The sequence below is a fragment of the Artemia franciscana genome, chromosome 5, assembly GCF_032884065.1.
Source record: "Artemia franciscana chromosome 5, ASM3288406v1, whole genome shotgun sequence".
NCBI classification, from domain to species: Eukaryota; Metazoa; Arthropoda; class Branchiopoda; order Anostraca; family Artemiidae; genus Artemia; species Artemia franciscana.
The window spans coordinates 41,531,378-41,554,134 of NC_088867.1; the positions used below are offsets into that span (position 1 = coordinate 41,531,378).

General features: G+C 33.5%; 2 protein-coding genes across 2 annotated transcripts in view; both read right to left on the minus strand.

Moving 5' to 3' along the window:
- LOC136027422 (uncharacterized) overlaps window positions 1-19,203 on the minus strand; it is a 69,639-nt gene extending 50,436 nt beyond the window's left edge. Inside the window, exons 1-2 of the mRNA XM_065704679.1 lie at window positions 15,910-19,203; window positions 7,304-8,200 (exon numbers count right to left, since the gene is read on the minus strand). Coding sequence (XP_065560751.1) covers window positions 7,304-8,200; window positions 15,910-18,397 — 3,385 coding nt within the window. The 5' untranslated portion in view covers window positions 18,398-19,203. The remainder of the gene's footprint in view (window positions 1-7,303; window positions 8,201-15,909) is intronic.
- LOC136027424 (ralBP1-associated Eps domain-containing protein 2-like) overlaps window positions 1-22,757 on the minus strand; it is a 205,828-nt gene that overhangs the window by 124,822 nt on the left and 58,249 nt on the right. The window lies entirely within an intron of this gene.

The following is a 22,757-nucleotide window of genomic DNA, read 5'->3' on the forward strand; positions in this document are numbered from 1 at the left end:
TTTTCCAGAGGAAATATCCGGGGGCTATTTTCCACATGTTTTGATTTCAGGCTGAATCGTCCGGATGAAATTTTACAGGGAGGGGAAATTTTCAGAGAGGGTGGAAGAGAACTTCACGGGGGGGGGTAACGAACAGAAACTAAATAAAAAACAGGTTTTTTAACTGAAAGTAAGGAGCAAAATTAAAACTCAAAACGAACAGAGGTTATTCTGTACATGAAGGATTATACCCTCCTCAGTACCTTGCTCTTTACGCTAAATTTTGACTGTCTGTCCCAATTTTTAAAAACGGCTACTGAAACACAGGGGTCGTTTAATTAGAATAGGAAGCTCTTTTAAAACAGGTAACAGCTTTAGCGTAAAGACCAAGGTATTGAGGAGGAGGCAACACTTCATGCACGGAATATTTTCTGTTCGTTTTGAGTGTTAAAGTTGCTCCGTACTTTCAGTTAAAAATGAACTTGTTTTTTTATTCAATTTTAAAATGAGGTGAAACATAAGGTGAAAAATTTAAATTGTGATTTCAGTGAAATTTAAAAAATGAAAGGAAAAGGCAGACAAACAAATTAAAGGAAGATTAAACCTAAAAAGCGAAAAGTAATAGTACAACAAAAAATAAAGAAAAAAGCAACATAAATAGCATTAAATTTAGTTCTTATAATTATAACTACTGGGTAACACTAGATGGAGCTAGATCTTGAATTTTGTCTCTTTTCAGTTTCTCATACGTTTCGGCAGAAGTTCCAATTACAAGGCTCAAATCTCTTTAACTTATTTGTTTTTACCCAGAGACAGCGGTTTTTTTTTTCAAAACCGTTTTGTTGTCATTGTTATACATTTTGACAGACTTAAAAAATAAATGGGTGATTTCCACAATGATGAGGAGCATATTAGACCATAAAAAATATAGAGAAGATCATCGGAAAGTCTTGAGGATTCAGAAGGACCGGGAAGGGGCTCACAGACTCCCCATACAAACGTGTCAGAAAAACGCTAATATTTTGTTCACAAGCAAGGTTTTTTTTCGTAAAACAAACCTCTGCCTTATAGAAAACGCAACTCATGCAAGTGTTTCCTTCGCTAGGCATTTTCCCACTTTTAATACAACTGTAAAAATATGGTTTGGATGGGTTTTTCAAACCCAATTTTAAAATTTGATAACTTAGAAAAACAGTTCTTAAAATACGATATGAGTATAAAAGGTTCTAATAGATATCAAAACTAGAAAGACCTGTTAATCAAAGGTTGTCAAATGATATTTTTTTAGTAGAAAAAAACAAACAATACATCTAATTCACAGAGACAGTAATCATATCATAGAAGGTCAATCCTCACCTTTTGTCATCAGTCCTGGCTATGGACTCAGTTTTTTAAATCTCCACCAATGATTTCTGGTGTATTTAGAAAATAAGAAAACAAATCCTTGAGGCTTGTAAAATGCAAAATAGAATACAATAAAACACTCCTCAAGCGGTCTCTATCTTGATTTGTTAATCATGCGGTCTGAACACAGTCTATAATATATCCTCTTTTGGGTGTGTAGCTGTAACTTGAAAACCAACATTTAATAAAAACATTCATAAGGAATTTAAGTTAAGACTGACATCCTATAGAGAGTTTAACTTTGAGTCATATCTCAACCACAAAAGTTTGAATGTAAGGGCAGATTGAGGACAAAGGTTAATTGTTACTAATTGGCAGAAATTGAAATTTTGGTTTAAACTGCTATTCCCTTAATATTCTGATTGCAAAAATGATTATGCGTTATTAAGGCAATACGGCCAGGGGCGAGGGGCCTATAAACCCACACAGTATTAAAATGCAAAAAAGCATGCGGAAGCAGGAGCTTAAAAGACAAAAAAAAAATGTTGAGCTTTGATTTTTTAAAAGAAAAAGAAAAATAGTATATTACGAAATGTTTCTTGAATAAAAGTGCCTCTTGAAAAAATGCCTCTTGAATAATACTAGCCAAATGGTTAGTGTACTAGACACGTGATCCTGTTTTCATAAGGGCAGGAGTTTGAGCACTGGTGTCGCTAATTATTTGGTTTGAAAAGGGGGTAAGCGGCATGTTTCTGTACGCTCAGGCAGAGTCTAGCCAGCTCCAAAAGGGTATACGAAAAAACGAAGGAAGCGCAGAATGTTTTGCCCTCCACCATGCATTGCACTCCCGGCAAAAGATAGAGAATCAGGAGACCAGTACCTGCGCTACGCGGATTATTGTCAACATGCGAAAAAGTTTTTTTTCTTCAATGTTAGTATGCGGGCAAAATTTTGGGGACTTGGGAACAAAGACTTTTCATAAGTTATGCAACTACTGGTTGTAGGAGCGGTGCTCCATTGAAACAGGAAGTTTTTGATGTAGGTCCCTTTTTAAAAAGCAAAAGAGATCTTCGCAAAGCAAACAGTCCTTTTCCGCTCTTAGATGCCACAAACTATCCTCTTTTGTCCAGACAGGACCGAGTTGGCATCGAAAAAATAATTGCGAGACATCCCATCTATTCAAGTGTCAAAACGGAACACTTGTAATCTCACAATTGTGTCATCTCTCAATGACTAAAAAGTAACATATTAGTGAAATATTAAAATATTAATATTAGTTTCTGGACCCTTGGTAAAAACATTGTATGACCGTACTTATACAAAAGTAGCAAGAACAGGGAGTATTTAAGCACTCCCACTAAACAATATGTTCAAAAGTTTCTCTTGGAATACTTGAATGTTCTTGGCCAATAATTAAATATTTATGAAAATAATAATGTTTTTAGACCAGTCAGTAGCAGCACACAAGGCAATAAGACCACACAAACCAATAATAGATCAGGACAATATAGCCCGTTGAAATCTTCATGTGATAAATTTCAGGTTTTTAAAAGGAAAATTTAGAGATATAGAGTTAAACTAAAACATAATACCCTATTTTATCAACAACTCATGTTGACTTCTTTAGTTTATTTGTTTAAGTTGGAAATTTTATTTACGAGTTTTGTTGTTGGTATTTGTAAGACCTAATAAATGCACAAAAATTAATTTTAAAAGAACAAATTTTTCTGATAAAAGCAAAGAGCAAAGTTATACCTTAAAAAGACAATTGCTTCTTTGCAGTTTAAATGATGTATTTTTGAAAAATCGTTTAAAATAAACCGGCTCGTGATATTTCTCCATATATATAGAAATCTGAAAAGCTAGCGCTTTACTAAAACCCATGAAACCAACGCAAAACAGCAGGATTAGAAGCAGGAAAATCGTTAAGTGGCCTGCTAAAAATAAATGAATAATTCGCAAAGCTCTCAGCATTCCTTTGCCGGTCGTGAAATCAATCAATTCTAAAAAACTATTAACCCTCAAAATACTAGAGAGTTTTCAGCAAAGTGCTAGCTTTCCTGGGTTCTATAAATATTGGGAAACTTCAAGAGCCAGTTTATTTGAAACGGTTTCTGAAAAATACACCATATAAACTGCAAAGCAGTAATTTCTATTCGTTTTAAGTTTCAACTTTACTTTTTACTTTCGTCAGTAAAGATTTGCTTTAAAAAAGATAATAATTATAGATTCTATCCGGGAAAAATAGTATTAAGTGGATGAATCAGACAAGGGATACTAGGATGCACTATTTATATCCCGAAATGAGCAATCTAGTATCCCAGGTATAGATCCAAAGGAACACCAGCCTGCTTACTGAAAGCTCAATGTGAGTGAGCTCCGGTTTAAATAAAATATAATTAATTAGTAAATTATATCCTATCATATTTTGTGGGTAGAGAGTGTAAGGTGGATAAGAGCCTCCCTCTTTAACTTGTAATTTTAGTTATTATGTTTTAATCGCACTCGACTTGCATGATTTAATAAAACATAAGTAGTTTTTCCAGATACAAATAGCGATATTTAGACTTAAGACAAATGAATATTACCCAACATATGACGAAAAAGGAAATGAGCCCCTCGCCTGAGGTAACTCTCTGTCCTATAGGCTAAGGTTTGAATAGTGCTTTACATCAAACAGTTCGTGGTAACGAACTGTAGTAAGGAGCGACCCGGCTCAATAGTAACCAAAACTCTAAAAAAATTGAATTTTGATACCAATATCTACATCAAAAGAATAGCATTTTAACGATGATTTTAAACATACAAGTTTCATCAAGTTTAGTCTTACCCATCAAAATTTACGAGCCTGAGAAAATTTGCCTTATTCTAGAAAATAGGGGGAAACAGCCCTTAAAGGTCATACAATCTTAACGAAAATCATACCATCAGATTTAGCGTATCAGAGAACCCTATTGTAGAAGTTTCAAGCTCCTATCTACAAAAATGTGGAATTTTGTATTTTTTGCCAGAAGGCAGATCACGGATGCGTGTTTATTTGTTTGTTTTTTTTTTTTTTTCCCAGGAGTGATCGTATCGACCCAGTGGTCCTAGAATATTGCAAGAGGGCTCATTCTAACGGAAATGAAAAGTTCTAGTGCCCTTTCTAATACACCAAAAAAATTGGAGGGCACCTAGGCCCCCTCCCACGCTATTTATTTTCCCAAAGTCAACGGATCAAAATTCTGAGATAGCCATTTTTTTCCTCGTAGTCGAAAAATCTTATAACTATGTCTTTGGCGACGAATTACTCCCCCACAGTCCCCGTGGGAGGGGCTACAAGTTACAAGCTTTGATCAGTGCATACATATAGTAATGGGTATTGGGAAGTGTACAGACGTTTTCAAGGAGATTTTTTGGGTGGGGGAGGGGTTGAGAAGAGGGGGATATGCTGGGGGAAATTTTTATCGAGGAATTCGTCATGGGGGAAGAAAATTTCCATGAAGGGAGCGCAGGATTTTCTATCATTATATAAAAAAAACAATGAAAAAATAAATATGAAAAAAACATTTTCAACTGGAAATAAGTAGCTGCATTAAAACTTAGAACGAACAGAAATTATTATGCTTATGAGGGGCTCGCCTCCTCCTAATACCTCGCTCTTTACGCTAAAGTATTTTTAGTAATTTCAACTATTTATTCTTCGGCTTTTGTAATTCAGGGGTCATTTTTAATGAGCTGGGACACAATTTAAGCTTTAGTGTAAAGAGCGAGGTACTGACGAGGGGGTGAACCCCCTCAAGTATGTAATAAAAACATGAGAATACAAAAGTTCGTCGCGTAAGCTAATTTATAAGTTACGTATATCTTTTACTAATAAAAACATTCGTAAAAAATTAAAAGTTCTAGTTGCCTTTTTAAGTAACCAAAAAATCGGAGGGCAACTAGGCTTCCCCCCCCCCTCCCGCCCCTTTTTTCTTTAAATCATTCGATCAAAACTTTGAGAAAGCTATTTAGCCAAAAAAATAAATATGCAAATTTCGTTTTAGTTAATCCTCTGCAGAGCTAAATTCAAAACATGCATTGATTCAAAAACGTTCAGAAATTAAATAAAAAAAAACAAGTTTTTTTTAACTGAAAGTAAGGAGCGACATTAAAACTTAAAATGAACAGAAATTACTTCGTATATGAAAGAGGCTACTTCCTCATCAACGCCCCGCTCTTTACGCTAAAGTTTTTTACTGTTTTAAAAAGTAGAGTTAAGAGAAAGAGTCAAACTTTAGTGTAAAGAGCGGGGCGTTGATGAGGAAGCAGACCCTTTCATATACGAAGTAATTTCTGTTCGTTTTAAGTTTTAATTCGCTCCTTACTTTCAGTTAAAAAACTTGTTTTTTTTATTTAATAATATTAAGAATTCAAAATATAGCCAGATAGAAATTACAAGCTTTTAATTGCTGAATACCTTTGAAATATCTGAAGTAATAATTCTATTTATTATAACAAATAAAAATAAAGACCACTTTCATTCTTGGAGCATTGTGATAAAATTTTCCATTTTTATCCTGTTGCTATTGTCAACAATTCATACTTGAAGCATTAACATGAAAAAAAAATAATAATCATCCTTTAGCTTCAAAAACAATGAGTTCCGGGGAAATATATATTTAGTTTTAATTTATAAATATATTTCAGGAAATTATACTACTTAGAACTATAATTATATTACATTATAAAATTAATATACATTATAATATATTATAAAGTATATTATAAAATTATATTATACTATATGTTATAAAATTAATATACTATAAATAATTTTTTTTTTTTAGAAATATATTAAGGAATACCAGGAAGTAAATTTCCCTCTCTATATTCATGTGAAGCACTGTTTAAGAAAAGTTCGGAAGCTATGGTATAACTAACGTTTCTTAAAGGTCCCCTCCCACAAAAGATCTACCAACATTCCTCGTAAAAGTTGACCCACCACTGTGAAATGCCGCATATACAGTCAATCAGTAACCGTTTTTTTCCTTGTTTAGTATGGACCACACAGTTATTCAGGAAGATATTTGCCACTCCACGGCGGTATGACCTCTATTAGCTTTTTGATAGTTACGAAATATGGGCTATCACAAAATTTTCCTTCTCAGTGCTAGAACTCAACGTTTTCAAATGAGCCCTCCTCAACTCGTCTATGATTACTGGTTGCGCAATCACCCAGATGGACAAAAAAGGAAAAAGGTAAAATAAAGAGAAACATTCAAAACCATCGTTAGGAATCATATTAGGAATAAAGCGAAAATTTTATTGTTGTAGATGTATTTCACATATTCGCAGTAGGTTTCTCAGACAGTCATCAAACTTTTCATAAAAATTATCACGTTTTGTTTCAAAAATTGTCTTAGAAAACAATTAAGTCAAAATTTTTTTTAATCAAAAGTTACGGGTAATACTGCCTGGACTTAAAACCAAGAAATAAGAAACACTGTTAAACGTAGCCTACAATGAACTATAATTAGCTTTATCAATGGGTGTCACCTGCAATACATGGAATTAAAATCCTGGTTTCTACGGAATTACAAAAGTTAATGCTCAGGAGAGGGATGCAAAATTTATTTTTTTTATTATTTCAGGGAGGGGCAAATCCGTTTTTCTTCAATTTCTTCCAGCAAATATACCCAAAATGGATTCTTTCATGAAACAACGTCGACAATATTTTCGGGTTCCTAGGAAAGAGGGACGGGGGAACATAGAGAGGTATAGACATCCTGATATCTAGCTCCCCCCGTAACCCAAATAATACTATTGATGACAGTTAAGTCCTGGGAAAATTTTCTTTTAGAACAAAAGAGAGAACTAGACGAAGAAAGACACAATTTTTTGAAAGTAAGTTTAAATAAAAATATTAAAGAATGGGGCAAATGCAGCCACTATTGAATGATGGAAAAAGAAAAGGGAGAAAAAGAAATGAGGGAAAAAGAAAAGAAGGAAAGCGAACCTTGTACAGATCCGGAGAGGAGTCTCGCTTCTTCATCTTTTGAGTAATCGAAGTACTTAAGAAGCCTCACTCCATTTTCTTCAATTGTTCCGCAATTGATCGTGACAACACTTTCAGTTCTTTTGACATGTGGCATGTCATTTGAATTTCTCGCAGGTTTTGGAGGGGGAGGAAGGCTATAAAACCTCTTCTTATCGTAGAGCTGGCAACTTTTCAAATATTCTTGCACGCTTCTTTGGGCTTCACAACTAATGCACTCACATTTCTTCCCTATTGACGGAATTTGAACTGAAAGCTCTTCAACAAGTTTATTCTCTTCATGGGCGTTATCGAAGTATTCAGTTACATTTTCATGACTGTGCCTTTCAATTAGCTTTGGCCGAGGTATTTGGTATCCATTTGAGTCAGTCAAAATATCACTGTACATTTTTAATTCAAACAAGTCACCAAGTGAGTGAGATAATGGAGGAGGTGGAGGCGGCTCAAACATTGGTGGACGGCTATATTTAAAACTGAAACTTTTTTCCTCTTTCATATCAGTTAGATTAGTGGTTGATTCTGTAATAGTTGCATCACTTGATTCACCTTGTTCGATATCATTCAGAGTTTTATCAAGCTGATAGACAGCTTCAGCTGATTCACTTTTTTTAATTGCTTTCTGATTTGGAGAAAAAGACCGACTTGGTGATGGGCTTGAATCACTAGCAGTTGACTCTGACCCAGTAATTCCTGAGTCAACAGAATAGTCATTGGAAGATGTTTTTCGAATAGACTTTCTTTCGCATGATACTGGACTCGACTGACCAAATGTTCCAGTAGGTGAACTTGTCTCTAACATTGTCTCACAGAACCCTATAAAAGATGCACGAACAGATGTTGACGTGAAGCTGCTCAATCCTAAAAAAAGAGAATGTAATCAGCACTTCTTTAATACTTTTTTTCGAAATACAATATTTATACGCAGAACTAAAGAAAACATTGACGGAAGTGGAACAGAAGGACGACTAACTAATACAAGAAACTGTTGAACTTTAATTTTCACCCACTAACATGACCGTAAAGTGGAGTAACAAAAACAACAAAAAACACATAAAAATTAAACTTTCAAAGTGAAGTTTTCAACAATGGATAAATAGTCTATATTATAAATAGTGAAAGTTTTTTGGTGCATATCCATCGATCCATAACAAGAAGTTTCCATAAATTGCAAAAACCTGCCGTAAGGATAAACTAAGCTTTTTGAAATAAATGTAAACCAAAATGAGGGCCCGGGCTGTGAATTTGTATATGAAGCACCTATATCCACTTTTACCCCTTTTATACTTTCTTCTTACCTACTTGTACGGCTAATAACATTCCTAACTTACAAAATCAAAGAATTGAAATCATATTTTTGTCAAAATCCAGCTCAGATTCTGGGAACTATAGGGTCAAAACCTACAGAAGGCAAACGCTAAAAGAAGCAAACTATAAGGCTCAACTAAATTATTCAAACAGTTCGTGATAATGAACTTTAGTAAGGAGTGACCCGGCTCAATAGTAACCAAAACTCTAAAAAGCGGAATTTGATACCAATAATTACGTCAAAAGAATCGTATTTTATGTTGATTTAACCACATAAGTTTCATCAAGTTTAGTCTTACCCATCAACAGTTAAAAGCCTGAGAAAATTTTTCCTATTTTAGAAAATAGAGAGAAACACCCCATAAGAGCCATACAATCATAACGAAAATCATACCATTAGATTCAGTGTATCAGAGAACACTGCTGTAATGATTTCAAGCTCCTATCTACAAAAATGTAGAATTTTGTATTTTTGCCAGAAGACAGATCCCGGATGCATTTTTATTTGTTTTTTTTTGTTGTTTTTTTTATTTTTCCCAGGGGTGATCGTATCAATCCAATGGTCCTAGAATGTCGTGATAATTCTTACGGAATTTAAAGTTGTAGTGCCATTTTTAAGTGACAAAACATTGGAGGGCACCTATGCATCCTCCCCCGCTACTTTTTTTCGCAAAGTCACCGGATAAAAATTTTTAGATAGTCAATTTCAGCATAGTCGAAAAACCTTAGAACTATGTCTTTGGCGACAACTTAATCCCCCACAGTCCCGGGGGGAGGGGCTGCAAGTTACAAAATTTGACTTTTGTTAACATATAGTAATAGTTATTGAGAAGTGTACAGACGTTTTCCGGGAAACTTTTCACGTTGGGGGGGTGGTTTGGGGGAGGGGCTACATAAGGGGGATCTTTCCGTTGAGGAATTTATCATGGGGGAAGAGAATTTCCATGAAGGGGGCTTAAGATTTTCTAGCATTACTTAAAAAAAAAACAATGAGAAAATAAATAAATAAAAAGCTTTTACAACTGGAAGGAAGGAGCTGCATTAAAACTTAAACCGAACAGAAAATATTACGTAAGTAAAGGAGTTCGTCTCCTCCTCAATACCTCGCTCTTTACGCTAATGTATTTTTAGTAATTTCAACTATCTTTTCTACGGTCTTTGCGATCCAAGGGTCATTCTTAAAGAATTGGGACGAAATATTGAAGAGGGGGCGAACCCGCTGATATACGCAATAAGAAAAAATACAAATATAGTAGTTCGTTACGTAAGTCAATTCGTAAGTTACGTATATTTATAACCAATAAAAACATTCGTGAAAAATGAAAGGTTCTAGTTGCCTTTTTAAGTAACCAAAAATCGGAGGTCAGCTAGGCCTCCTCACCACCCAATGTTTTATTTTTTATCAAAATTGTCCAATCAAAACTATGAGAAAGCCATTAAGCCAAAAAAAAATAATATGGAAATTTCGTTTTAACTATTTATATGCCGTAAGCCAAAATCAAAACATGTATTAATTCAAAAACGTTCAAAACTTAAATAAAAAAAATAAGTTTTTCAACTGAAAGTAAGGAGCGACATAAAAATTTAAAACGAACAGAAATGATTCCGTATATGAAAGAGATTGTCCCCTCCTCAACGCCCCACTCTTTATTCTAAAGTTTTTTATTGTTTTATAAAGCAGAATTAAGAAAAAGAGTCAAACTTTAGCGTAAAGAGCGGGTTGTTGAGGAGGGAACAACCCCTTTCATATAAGAAATAATGTCTCTTCATTTTAAGTTTTAATGTCGCTCCTTTCTTTCAGTTGAAAATACTTTTTTATTTATTCTATTCAGCATCCAGTCATGTACCTTCGAATGGTTTTTTCCGCAGTAATTCAGCTGCAGCCTGGTAAAGAACGAACCCAAACTCATGGTAACTAAAATTTTTAAAATGCGTTTAAAAATTTGTCTAACACAAAAAAATTGCCGTTGTAGTTGATTCAGGAGTGATAACTATTCATTCTATTAATCTAAATGGTAAACAGCTGTTTTGAAAACGAATTCAGATGAATTTTGAAAAATAGCCTGAAAATCCCCAAAAATGTGATTTGATCGAAACCAAAAGCATACCATTGGAATTGCCTTTGTCAAAAAGGCCGTAGAAAAAACTCACAGGTCACCTTTCTTAACTCCTAACAGGGTTAGGAAACATCATAGCGAGTTGGTAAAGGGCTCAATTTAAAAGAAATAGCTATACCTGGCGGGATTTTTTTTACGAATATTAAATACATAATATTACAATAAGGTGCAATTTTGTACAGAAACTGCATCTTCATATACAACATGATGATGTAACCCACGTATCTTTTGTCAAGATTGTATCCAAAGATGCAGTTTTTTTTGTCAAAAGTGTGATTTTACATTAGATATCATGTTTTTTTAATTATAAAATTTACAAACCCCTTGGGAAGAGGCAATGATACAAATTAGGAAATGTTTTTTCGTGTGGCAGTTTAGGCTAGATGCATTCGTAAAACGTCCCATTTACCAAGCTCAATAAGTAAGAGAAATTGAAGAAAGTAAGAGAAAAGTAAGAGAAAAATCAGTAAGAGAAAAATTGATTTTCCAGATCGGCAATTTCCTCCATTTTCAAAATAAAACGGCGGTAAAAAAAAATAATAAAGGGTTTTTCTCAATGATGGAGATCCAAATATGCATGTTAGTTTCAGATATCAAATATCCTGAGTAATAGGAGTCTATCCCAAGGAGTCTTAAATATCCTGAGTAATGGAACACAGTCAATAAAATATCCCAAGGAGTCTCAAATACCCTGAGTAATAGAACACAGTCAATAACATATTTTTAAGACACTTTCAGTAGGACGAGCGAGTTTAAAAGTACTTTTTTTTTAAATTATAAAAGTAAGCAGCTAGAGAGTTATAACCAAAAATTTTGAACCCTTAAAACAAAAATACTGATAATCTTCTTAATACTAAATCTGTATCTATATAATTATAAATTATAATTATAATTAATATAATTATATAATTATATATAATTATATATAATATATAATTATAATATAATTATATAAATTATTATATAATTATATAAATTATATAATTATAATTATATATAATTATATAATTAATATTATATATAATTATAATTATAAATATATTATATATAAATCTATCTGTATCTATGTTCATATATTATCAACAGGTGCGAAGGCAAGAACTTATCTCAGGAAAGGAATGACATTTTGGGAAGGGAGGGGTTCATAAAAAAGTAAGATGTAAAATAAATTATAGGTATATGTATACCTTGGGATTAGATTTGCCGGGCTCGAAGGACCCCACTATCCATGTGAACTTGGCTGGTTCATATTTATTTGAGATTATTCGTATTTTACGGAACGGTTTACATTTGAATGAATGCAGGTACGTGTGTAAATCTTATTAAAAAGGCAAAAACCAGAAGTAACCACAAATTGCATGAACCTGGTTTATAAAGAACCCAATAATTATCTTATAATATAAAAGCGTTTTTTTAATTAGCTAGCCTTTTCAGTAATTGCAATTATAGAATTTGGTCAGTGACCGCGTAGGAAATATCTCGGGGCATGTTAGTTTTTGGTGAATGACACTTATTAATTTGAAAAATTCGCATTGAAATTAGAAAATCTGAAAAGCGGATCGTCATGTTTTAGATGTTAAACTAACAAATTAGATAGGATTTTATTTAGTATTCGGAGATTTTATATGAGTTAGTATATAAATAGGTTGATTGACAAAACGAGCAAACAAAACGCAGCTTTTTTTTGCCATTTTGTGGATAACGAGAATGCGAAGACTGATACCTTCCAGACGATACTCGCTTGCAAAATAATGAAATATACGAAATAGAAATTGGCTTCAAGTGGATTATTGCAGATGCGAGGGGCTTATCCAGGATTTTTGTTCGGGGAGAATTTTTTCAACGGCAACAAAAAGCGCCTCGAAAATTTGTACATATGCATTTTTATTGCGTTTGATCGAAGCGGACAAAAAGTTCAATCTGTGAGGGGGGGGGGGTTTGTCCCGTACTCCCTGGATACGGTCATGGGTAGATGATAGTTGCAATGACTATAAGCCCGAGTCGTTTCTTAGCAGTGACTTGTTATAACCTAGTCTATCATCTTACATATAATCGACTTGTCTTGGTTTCGATCTTAGCAAAGTATATATATTTTAGACAGCTACGCAAGAGGGATATGGATGAGTTGTTCAGGTTGTTAAGCAATTTAGCATTAAATATCGGACCGAAAAAGAATTGTATTTGAGCCTCTGAAATCGTCAAATGTGTGGCATCAAAATCTTGTCTATTTGGATATTGTTTGACCCTACGTTAACAAACTCATCTGAATATTTTGTTTATTCATATTTTGAAGTTACGCTGTATCCGTGGTTTTTGTTTGGGGGAGTGGTATTTTTTACACAAAAACTTCAAAAATTCATTAAAAATTTATGTGTATGCAATTTACTTTTTGCAAATCAGGAAAAGATTTGGGTGGGAGTTTAAAGCCGGTAACCCCCCTCCCTTGGACATGACCTTTTTCTAAAGAGTTTCTTTGCAGAAATTTCGTTATTGCACGAATAAAAATAAATATTTAGTCCTAATAGCTAAAATAAAACTTTGATATACTTCCTTGCCATGTTAAGACACCTAAGTATTTTTTTTTAGGGAGAGGGGCTCTAGTTCGAGAAAACAAAATCGTAAACGTTTTCTGTAAAAGTTGTAAGGGAGCCTGTTTTTTAATTAGCAAAACGTTTTGGGAAGTTCTAACAATGGGTAGGGACATGTAAGAAAACTCTACATTTCTATGCTTATGCCTAAATGCTTTGAGTTTTGATTTGTATTTCCTTCTAAAGAAAAAACGAGTTCAATTCTTCCTAAGCCGAGCCATGTGTTTTCGCCCAGAAATACATTCTACAGCAAAAAAAAAAAAAAAAAAAAAAAAAAAAAAAAAAAAAAAAAAAAAAAAAAAAAAAAAAAAAACCTAACATGACAGCATTCTCTTTAGCTTATTATATATATCCGGAAATTATTTATGTGCCAGGGTGAAACTAAAATCAAATTATGCTAATTATAACCTAATAAAACTAATTTTATCTAATAAGGAAGCGAAAAATGGAATTTGTGTATGTTTTTCTTTTATTCGCTCTCTACTTTAATTAAGCAAACTTTCGTGCAAACCATTTTCGATAACAGTCTTGCAAACCAGGTCCTACTCTTCTTATCTAAAAACTGGGAAAGTCACACGTGAATGTTCCTATTTTGTACAGACAATGACTTCTTCTAAATAAGTTATGTGCTTTTAAAATGAAATTATGACTTTTTACATTTTTTTCCATACCTAGAATTCAAAGAAGTGGGATAAAAATTAGCTAATTGCAGTTTATAATATATTTCTATTAAAATCTCCCAAAATCTAACAGAGAGACTTCAACTATCTACTATAGCTTATATTCAGAGAATTTTTATGTGTGAAAACGAGCAAAGATTATGCATTTCACAATTGCGAAAGTCTTAGCAATAACGTGAAAATCAATTACAGCTACTGTCGAGTTCTGACTAAGTTCGGGTGTTAAGAGAATTTGATAGCTTAAAAATAATTCTGAGAGACTCAACGTCAGCTGACCATCACAAAGACAAAGGGTCAATTTGCGTATTTTCATACGGACTAGTTATCATTAAAAGCTGCGGAGAATTTGCAGCTTCAATATAAAATTTGATTAAAAAGATTGCGTAATGACATCAGCAAGGTTTTCAATTAAAGCGAGTCGCACCATGAAAAACTCCCGAAGCTGCCAAATGGATCAAATAGCGCTTTTCTTCAAGTGATTTTTGGCGCTTTTCTAACAGATATGCTAGAAAAATTTTAAGAACTGACCTTTCCTTCCCTTGAAAAAAGTTTTACTTAGTTTAATAAAAAAAAGTTATAAAACTGTATTTCTCCCGTAGAAAACTAGAGAATTAAGTGGTTTTTCTAAGATTTCCTTGGTTTTTCTAAGATTGGGTGAATCTTTAAGGTGTCAAATCCCCAGGTAGTTACCCAGGTAGATCTTTCTTTTTGTCTAAACTCATGGTAGACAAAAGAATTTTTTTTGGTACCAAAAAAAAAATTTTTTTTTTTTTTTTGGTTAGAACTTGGTTAGAAAAGATTTTTTTTTGGTTAGAACTTTTGGGTACCAAAGTCTTCTTAAGTCGGGATAGCACATTGCTAGATTTGGCACCTTTTGTGAATTGAAAAATAAAAAAGATGATATCATAATACCTCCTCATGGATAAGACAACACAGATATCAACAATTCCTATCAAGAATAGATATTCAATGATTATGAATTTGTAATTGTATATTTATATAATTGTATATATATATACATATATATATATATATATATATATATATATATATATATATATATATATATATATATATATATATATATATATATATATATATATATATATATATATATATATATATATATATATATATATATATATATATATATATATATATATATATATATATATATATATATATATATATATATATATATATATATATATATATGTTGCTGACTTCTATTTTCATTGCGTGACGGTTTGAGCAAAAAAAGATGCAATTGACTACGTGTATGCATTGAAGCACTACTCTTGTCATGTACATTACTTCTTCGATTTTCTTGACCACAGAAATTAGTATTTGGCGTCCCTGTTTGTAGATGCCTTTATATCATGGTACCAGAATACACGACTTGCTTCTCCGACTTCAGATCGAAAAACGCCTGACCCAAGATGCCCCGGCGTTAGATCTTAAGAGAACATGTCTCGGGCACTTCTACTTTTACCGAACTTATTGTGAATATTAACTTCTATGATAGTTATATTTTTGATATTATATAAAAATGAATTGTTAAATGTAAACTGCCAGTTTTCCATAATAAATCGCCTACGATTCCAGACTACTCCATCAACCTTCGCATTTATATTCCAAAAACTTCTTTTAGGAAATACAAACAAGTTTGTTTCTGATTAAAAGAAGAAATCAGCAATGAAATTTCTAATTTTGAGGTAACACTGATGTTTTTTTTTATTTTATAATGATTATTTTTATTTTTTATTATTTTTTTTATTTTTTTATTTTCTATACTTTTCTAATGCATTCTACTTTTTTATTGTTTACATAAATAAAAGGAGAAGAAAATACAACTAAGAAAGAAACAAGAATCTTACCTTTTTCAGAACTGAATTGTTTCCTGGCTCCACTATTACTGACCTCGAGCGGCGTTAAATTATCACAACCCTTCGTGGGCATAAAATATTCACTAGAAATTTCATTAGAACGTATTGTCTCAGATTTCTCCGTGGGAAAATCAGAATTGCTAATGAATTTACGCAGAGAACCGCCCTCAGAGCTGTCATAAAACCCATCGTCTGTTTCTGACCCTTCGTTAAATTTGAATGCTGTGTCCACACTGTACTTTTTATAAAATTTACGCGCTTTAGAGTCACTTTTGATGAACTTTGATGATCTTCTGAGTTTACTTTTTAACGAGGTCAGATTAAGGCTGGTATTGTCCTTATTTTCAGAGACTGACACAGAATCTGTGCCCTTATTTTTTGGCAAAACATATGTGTAATTCAATATCTCTTTGGTTTGTTTTTCCGGTTGAGCAGTCACAAGATTTTCAGTTGATTTGTTACGGATTCTTGGTAATTTTATTGATTTCCCCACAACTGCAGCTGTTTCATCTCTTGAGTTATTTTTTTCTGTTAATCTGTTCTGACAATTAAAGGAATTAATTTGCCGGATTTCTATGCAACTTTTGTATGGATAGGCTAAGCTTGAGTAAGCCCACGCTATATCCGAAGTTTCCTCTTCAGTGTTTGGCACATCTATTACAAAATCTGTACAGAATATTGGTTTTTTTCTAATCAAAGATTCGGATGAAACAGAATTATTAATGTCCAATGAAACATTCAAGCCAAGTCTGAAATCCAAATTCCTCTTGAGGAATTCCGAATCCTGACCGTGTGCTTGCATTTCTTCCTCGATAATTGCATCGTCAGTCTGCTCAGAGCGATAATTCATTCCTTTGACAGGGGCATAGCAATCAACTAAAGTAGAGTTTTCTCCATCTGACGCATTTCTTCTGGTGTTAAATGGTTCGTAACGTATTTGACTCTTTTCAAAATCACCGCGTTTAAGGATGGATGGATTTGAGCTAGTTTTCTTTTGACCTTCATTGTTTTCATTAGTTTTGCCTTTTTTATCTTTTAGTAATTCATGTTTGAAATCTTTTTCATGCTTACTTGCCTGTATAACTACTTTGTCTATTAAATTGTTGCAGAAGTCTGAGTGTTCATGATTCGGTGGATCATCAATAAAAGACGTCCTGCATTCAGCTTCAATTATACGTTTATGATCCGAAAGAAATCCTTCTCTGCCGTCACAAATTTCTATATTTCTAGTACTTAAGACATTCTTTGATTCAACTATTGTAGGCACGTTTAAGTTGTCACATTGTTGGCAATTTTTAACAGTGGTTTGTTCTTTTGCATACATCATATTTTCTTGAGTGAAAAAACTTGTGGTGTTCTCGCAGCACTGATGCGTTATAAGATGATTTGGACCACCCACACACACCATTTCATTTGATTCCCTTTGTCCCACAGCTGGTAAATCTGTTACAGCGCATTCTGGACCCTCAACACGCTCCACAACCAATCCATCATATTTAGTGAGCTCCAGCGCCTCGATATGCTTCCGAATCGGTATGTCACATATAATGAGCTCTGATGTCTCACTAGGACTACCCCCAACTGCTTCAGGAGTATTCAATCCCTTAAATGAATCAAGAGAAGTTACTCCAGATGATACTGTCATATCTGATTCATCTTTTTCACACCTAACAACTATGCCATTTTCTCCTACAGTAGAGGATGTGTCGGACAGATTTGTTGCTTGATCTTTTACTTTAGAACTACAAGTTATACCGGGAACAAAAATGAGTGACTTTTCAGAGAAATTCATTTCAGAATGTGAAATTTCATTTTCATTCCAATATGCTGCGTCAAAATCCTTAAATTCTTCTTTTTGAATCTCATTTAAATTAATTGAAGCTATGTCCAAAATAAAGATGTCACTGGAGGAAGTTACGGTAGAACTAATATTTAAACATTCAATATCCCGTTGAATATTTGTAGATGGTGCACATATTTCTATATTACATAATTCTAGCTCTTCTGAAATTTCGGGGTAACTACTAAAAAGAACATGTTCCTTCGCATGGGAAGCCAGCTTGCATCTTGTGGTAGGGTCATATGAGTTTTCACAAATATTTTCACTTTTCAAATCTAAAGTTGCATCATAACTATCGATAAGCCCCTGTTTAGATACCTTCTTGGCTCGTTTTTCTGTCACGTATGAAGTAGAAGAATAAGGATAGGTATACACAGCTGCATGAGGATTAATTGTTCCTTCAAGATCGTTTCTTTCACTGCTCTTTTTGAAATTTTCAAAAGGTGCTCCATGAGAGTTTTCAGCACATGCTTCTATAGGGACTCCCTCCAAAGCAAAACTTTGATTAGAACTCGACTCATGAATTTCACCACTTGGATTAGGTTCAACAGTCTCACAAACTGGAACAACTTCCGTTTCTGGATCAACTAACGATTCAGGTAAAAAATTCAATAAATTATTCAAATCATATGCACTCATTTTTGACAAAGTAACATTAATCTTGTTGTAATAACAAACCACTTATTATTTAACTGTACTCAAAGTAATGCACGAAATTACCACCGTGAACAAATATTCATATATAACTGATCATATTCTACGGATCATTTAATCTAATACTTCTTCAGAAAGATATTTATATGACAGTTGTTTTCAATTGTTTTTATAATTCCGTTACCTGTGACTTCAATTCCTTCAAAAGCGTAGATCAAAATTAGGTGATACAAGGGAAAAACTAAAACTTAACATTAATAAAAAAAAATAACAGGCCGAGTTTAAGATTTCAATTATCCAAGTCACATATTTGTCAAAAGGGAATGGAGAAGTTGAGTTACTGATTTTATCAAACCAATTTTGTAGTTCAAACCTTTTTATAATGGTGTAACCTATAGTTCGTCTAGGTTACCAATCACTTAATCCTGCACATCACAAAAATAATTTTAGGAAAAAAAACACTTGGTTAATCCTGATATAATATTTACAAACACAGAATTCTTTGTCACTACTAGCGTTGTGTGCGAGCTAGTGAGTCATCTAAAATATTCACACTTTTAGTTGTCACGCTTTGGTCACAATTACTGATCACTGAATTTTTATCTTAGTGAAATGGAAAATTGGGGCTATTACACGAAAAATGTCCTATTGTCAAGCCGGTTTGATCAAAACTGCTCGCCCATATGCAGCTATCTGAAAACAAGCTGCAATTTTAAAATATCCAATACCACAAAAAAAATACCATGTGTTAGCCAAACAAAATGACAGGAAATCTAGCCAAATCATAAATACGAATGTTATTAAATAAGTAATTTAAAAAAGGATATAGTTGATAAGAGACACAAGGAATATAACGACACACCTGACAACGGATCTCAGATAATCAAGAGATGGAGCAGGTCAAATTCTTTTATCAAACAGTTTGTGGTAATGAACTGTAAGTAAGAAGCAAATCGGCCCGATAGTGACCAACATTCTAAAACAAAGAATTTTAAGAACAATAGATACATCAAAAGAATTGTTTTTATTTGCTGATTCCAAAAATATATAACGTACTAAATTTAACGTCACCCATTAAAAGTTACGAGCCTGAAAAAATTGCCTGATTTTAGAAAAAGGTGAAAATCCGTAAGTGATCTTAGTAAAAATCACACTATAAGATTCATCATATCAGCGAACCCTACTTTGGAGGCTCCAAAAATGTAAAATTTGTAATTTTTGCCTGAAGAAAGATCATGGATGCGTCTTTATTTGTTATGTTGTTTTCCCCAAGGGTGATTGTATCGAGCCAATGGTCCCAAAAGGTCAGGAGTGGGTTTACTTAAACGGAAATCAAAAACTATAGTGCTTGTCTTAAGGGACTAAAAAGATTGAATGGGAACTAGCCCCCCTTTCACGCCTCTTTTCCTAAAAGACATAGATAAAAATTTTTGAGATTGCCATTTGATTCAGCATAGATGAAATGTCTAATGACTATGTTTTTGGGGATGACATTACCCTCCATAGTATCCGGGGAAAGGGCTGTACATTACTTAATTTGCCCATTGCTTACGTATAGCGTTTATTTTTGGGAATTATACGGCATTTTTTGGGAAGAATTTTCTTCGAGGGGGGGGGGGGGAGGGATTTTGCAAGAGGAGAATTTTCTGTGTAGAAGAAATTTTCCAGAGGTGAATATTCTAGAACAGACCTTTCACGACAGAGGAGGGGATTCCCAGGGGGAGCTGGGATAAGTTTTTGATGTTGATCCTTACTTTCAGTTGACGAAACTTGTTTTTTTATATTTAATAAAACTAAACAGAAATTAAATAAAAAAAACTAGTTTTTTTAACTGAAAGTAAGGAGCGACATTAAAACTTAAAACGAACAGAAATTACTCCGTATATGGAATGGGTTGTCCTCTCCGCAGTCCCACGCTCTTTACGCTAAAGTTTGGCTCTTTGCCACAATTCTACTTTTTAAAACAACTAAAAACTTTAGCCTAAAGAGCGTGGGACTGCGGAGGGGACAACCCATTCCATATACGGAGTAATTTCTGTTCGTTTTAAGTTTTAATGTCGCTCCTTACTTTCAGTTAAAAAACTAGTTTTTTTTATTTAATTTCTGAACGTTTTTGAATTAATGCATGTTTGATTTTGGCTCTCCGCACATAAATTATTGAAATGAAATTAGTATATTAATTTTTTTTTGGCTAAATGGCTTTCTCTTAGTTTTGATCAGACGATTTTGAGAAATAAGGGGTGGGGAAGGAGGCCTAGCTGCCCTCCAATTTTTCGGTTACTTAAAAAGGCTACTATAACTTTTAATATTCAACGAACGTTTTTATTAGTAAAAAATATACGTAACTTAGGAATTAACTTACGTAACAAACTTTTATATTCTTATATTTTTATTATGTGTACGAGGGGGTTTGTACCCTCGTTAATACCTCGCTCTTTACACTAAATCGTAAGTTTTGTTCCAATTCTTTAAGAATGACCCCTGAATCAAATAGGCCGTAGAATAAATAGTTGAAATCACTAAAAATATTTTAGCATAAAGAGCGAGGTATTTATCTCCTCCTAAATACCTCGCTCTTTATGCAAAAGTATTTTTAGAACCCTTCATATGCGTAATAATCTCTGTTTGTTTTAAATTTCAATGCTATTCCTTACTTTCATTTGAAAAAACGTTTTCATGTTTATTTTTTCATTGTTTTTTTTTTATAGTAATGCTAGAAAATCCTGCGCCCTTTTCATTGAATTTTTTTCCCCCATGGCATATTTCTCCAAGGAAAGATCCTCCCATATAGCCCCCTCCCTCAACCCTACCCCCAAAACCAAAAAAATCCCCCAGAAAACGTCTGTACACTTCCCAATAACCATAATTATATGTAAACACTGGTTGAAGTTTGTAACTTGCAACCCCTCCCCCAGGGACTGTGGGGGAGTAAGTCATCCCCAAAAACATAGTTATTAAGATTTTCGACTATGCCAAACAAAATGGCTATCTCAAAATTTTGATCCGTTGACTTTGGGAAAAAATGAGCGTGGGAGGGGGCCTCGATGCCCTCCAATTTTTTGGTCACTTAAAAAGGGCACTAGAACTTTTCATTTCCGTTAGATTGAGCCCTCTTGTGACATTCTAGGACCACTTGGTCGATACGATGACCCCTGGGGAAAAAAAACAACAAAAAAACAAAAAAACAAACAAATAAACACGCACCCGTGATTTGTCTTCTGGCAAAAAATGCAAAATTCCACATTTTTGTACATAGGAGCTTGAAACTTCTACAGTAGGGTTCTCTAATACGCTGAATCTGATGGTGTCATTTTCGTTAAGATCCTACGACTTTTAGGGGGTGTTTCCCCCTATTTTCCTAAATAAGGCAAATTTTCTCAGGCTCGTAACTTTTGATGGCTAAGACTAAACTTGATGAAACTTATATATTTAAAATCAGCATTAAAATGCGATTCTTTTGATGTAGCTATTTATATCAAAATTCAATTTTTTAAAGTTTTGGTTACAATTGAGCCGGATCGCTCCTTACTACAGTTCGTTACCACGAACTGTTTGATAAAACTAAACAGAAGCTTATTATTGTATCTATATCTAAGGATGTAATAAATAAATAAAAGCTGTTTTTTCAACTGAAAGTAAGGAGCAACGTCAAAAACTAAACAAAAAGAAGCTATTACGTAGATTTTGGGGATTGCCCCCTCCTGAGCATGTCACTCTTTATGCTAAAGCTTGACTTTTTGTCAAAATTCTTTAAGAACGACTCCTAAAATGCAAGGCCCTTTAACTAGAATAATAATCCTTTTAAGACGTTATAAAAAGACTGTTGCGTAAAGAGTGATATATCGATAAGGGGCATCCCTCCTCATATAGGCTACGTAATAATTTATGTTTGTTTTAAGTTTTGATATTTTTCCTTATTTTTAGATGAAAAAAATGTCTTTTTTTAAAATTTCTGATCGCTTTTAAACATTACCAGGAATCCTAGCTCCTTCTCCATGGCAAATTCCTTTGCTACCGGAAAATACCTCCATGGAAAGTTCTTCCCACGTAAAATATTCCCCCCCAGAAAAAGTCACCTCAGACAATTCCACTCTAGCAGGAAATTTTTTTATTAGAGCACTTTAATTTGAAAAAACCCCACTGTAGAAAATTCTTCCTGAAAACACCCCCACGTCCCTAGGTAGAAGGCTGCTTCTTCAGGAAGCTCCATCTGGAGAATTTGTTTCATGGAAAACTCCATGAACAAATTCTACCATTCCTACCCCATTCCTACGGAGAGATACTCTAGACTATTCCAAACCATTAAAGACCCCCCGGGCAATTCCATTAAATACTCTCCACATGT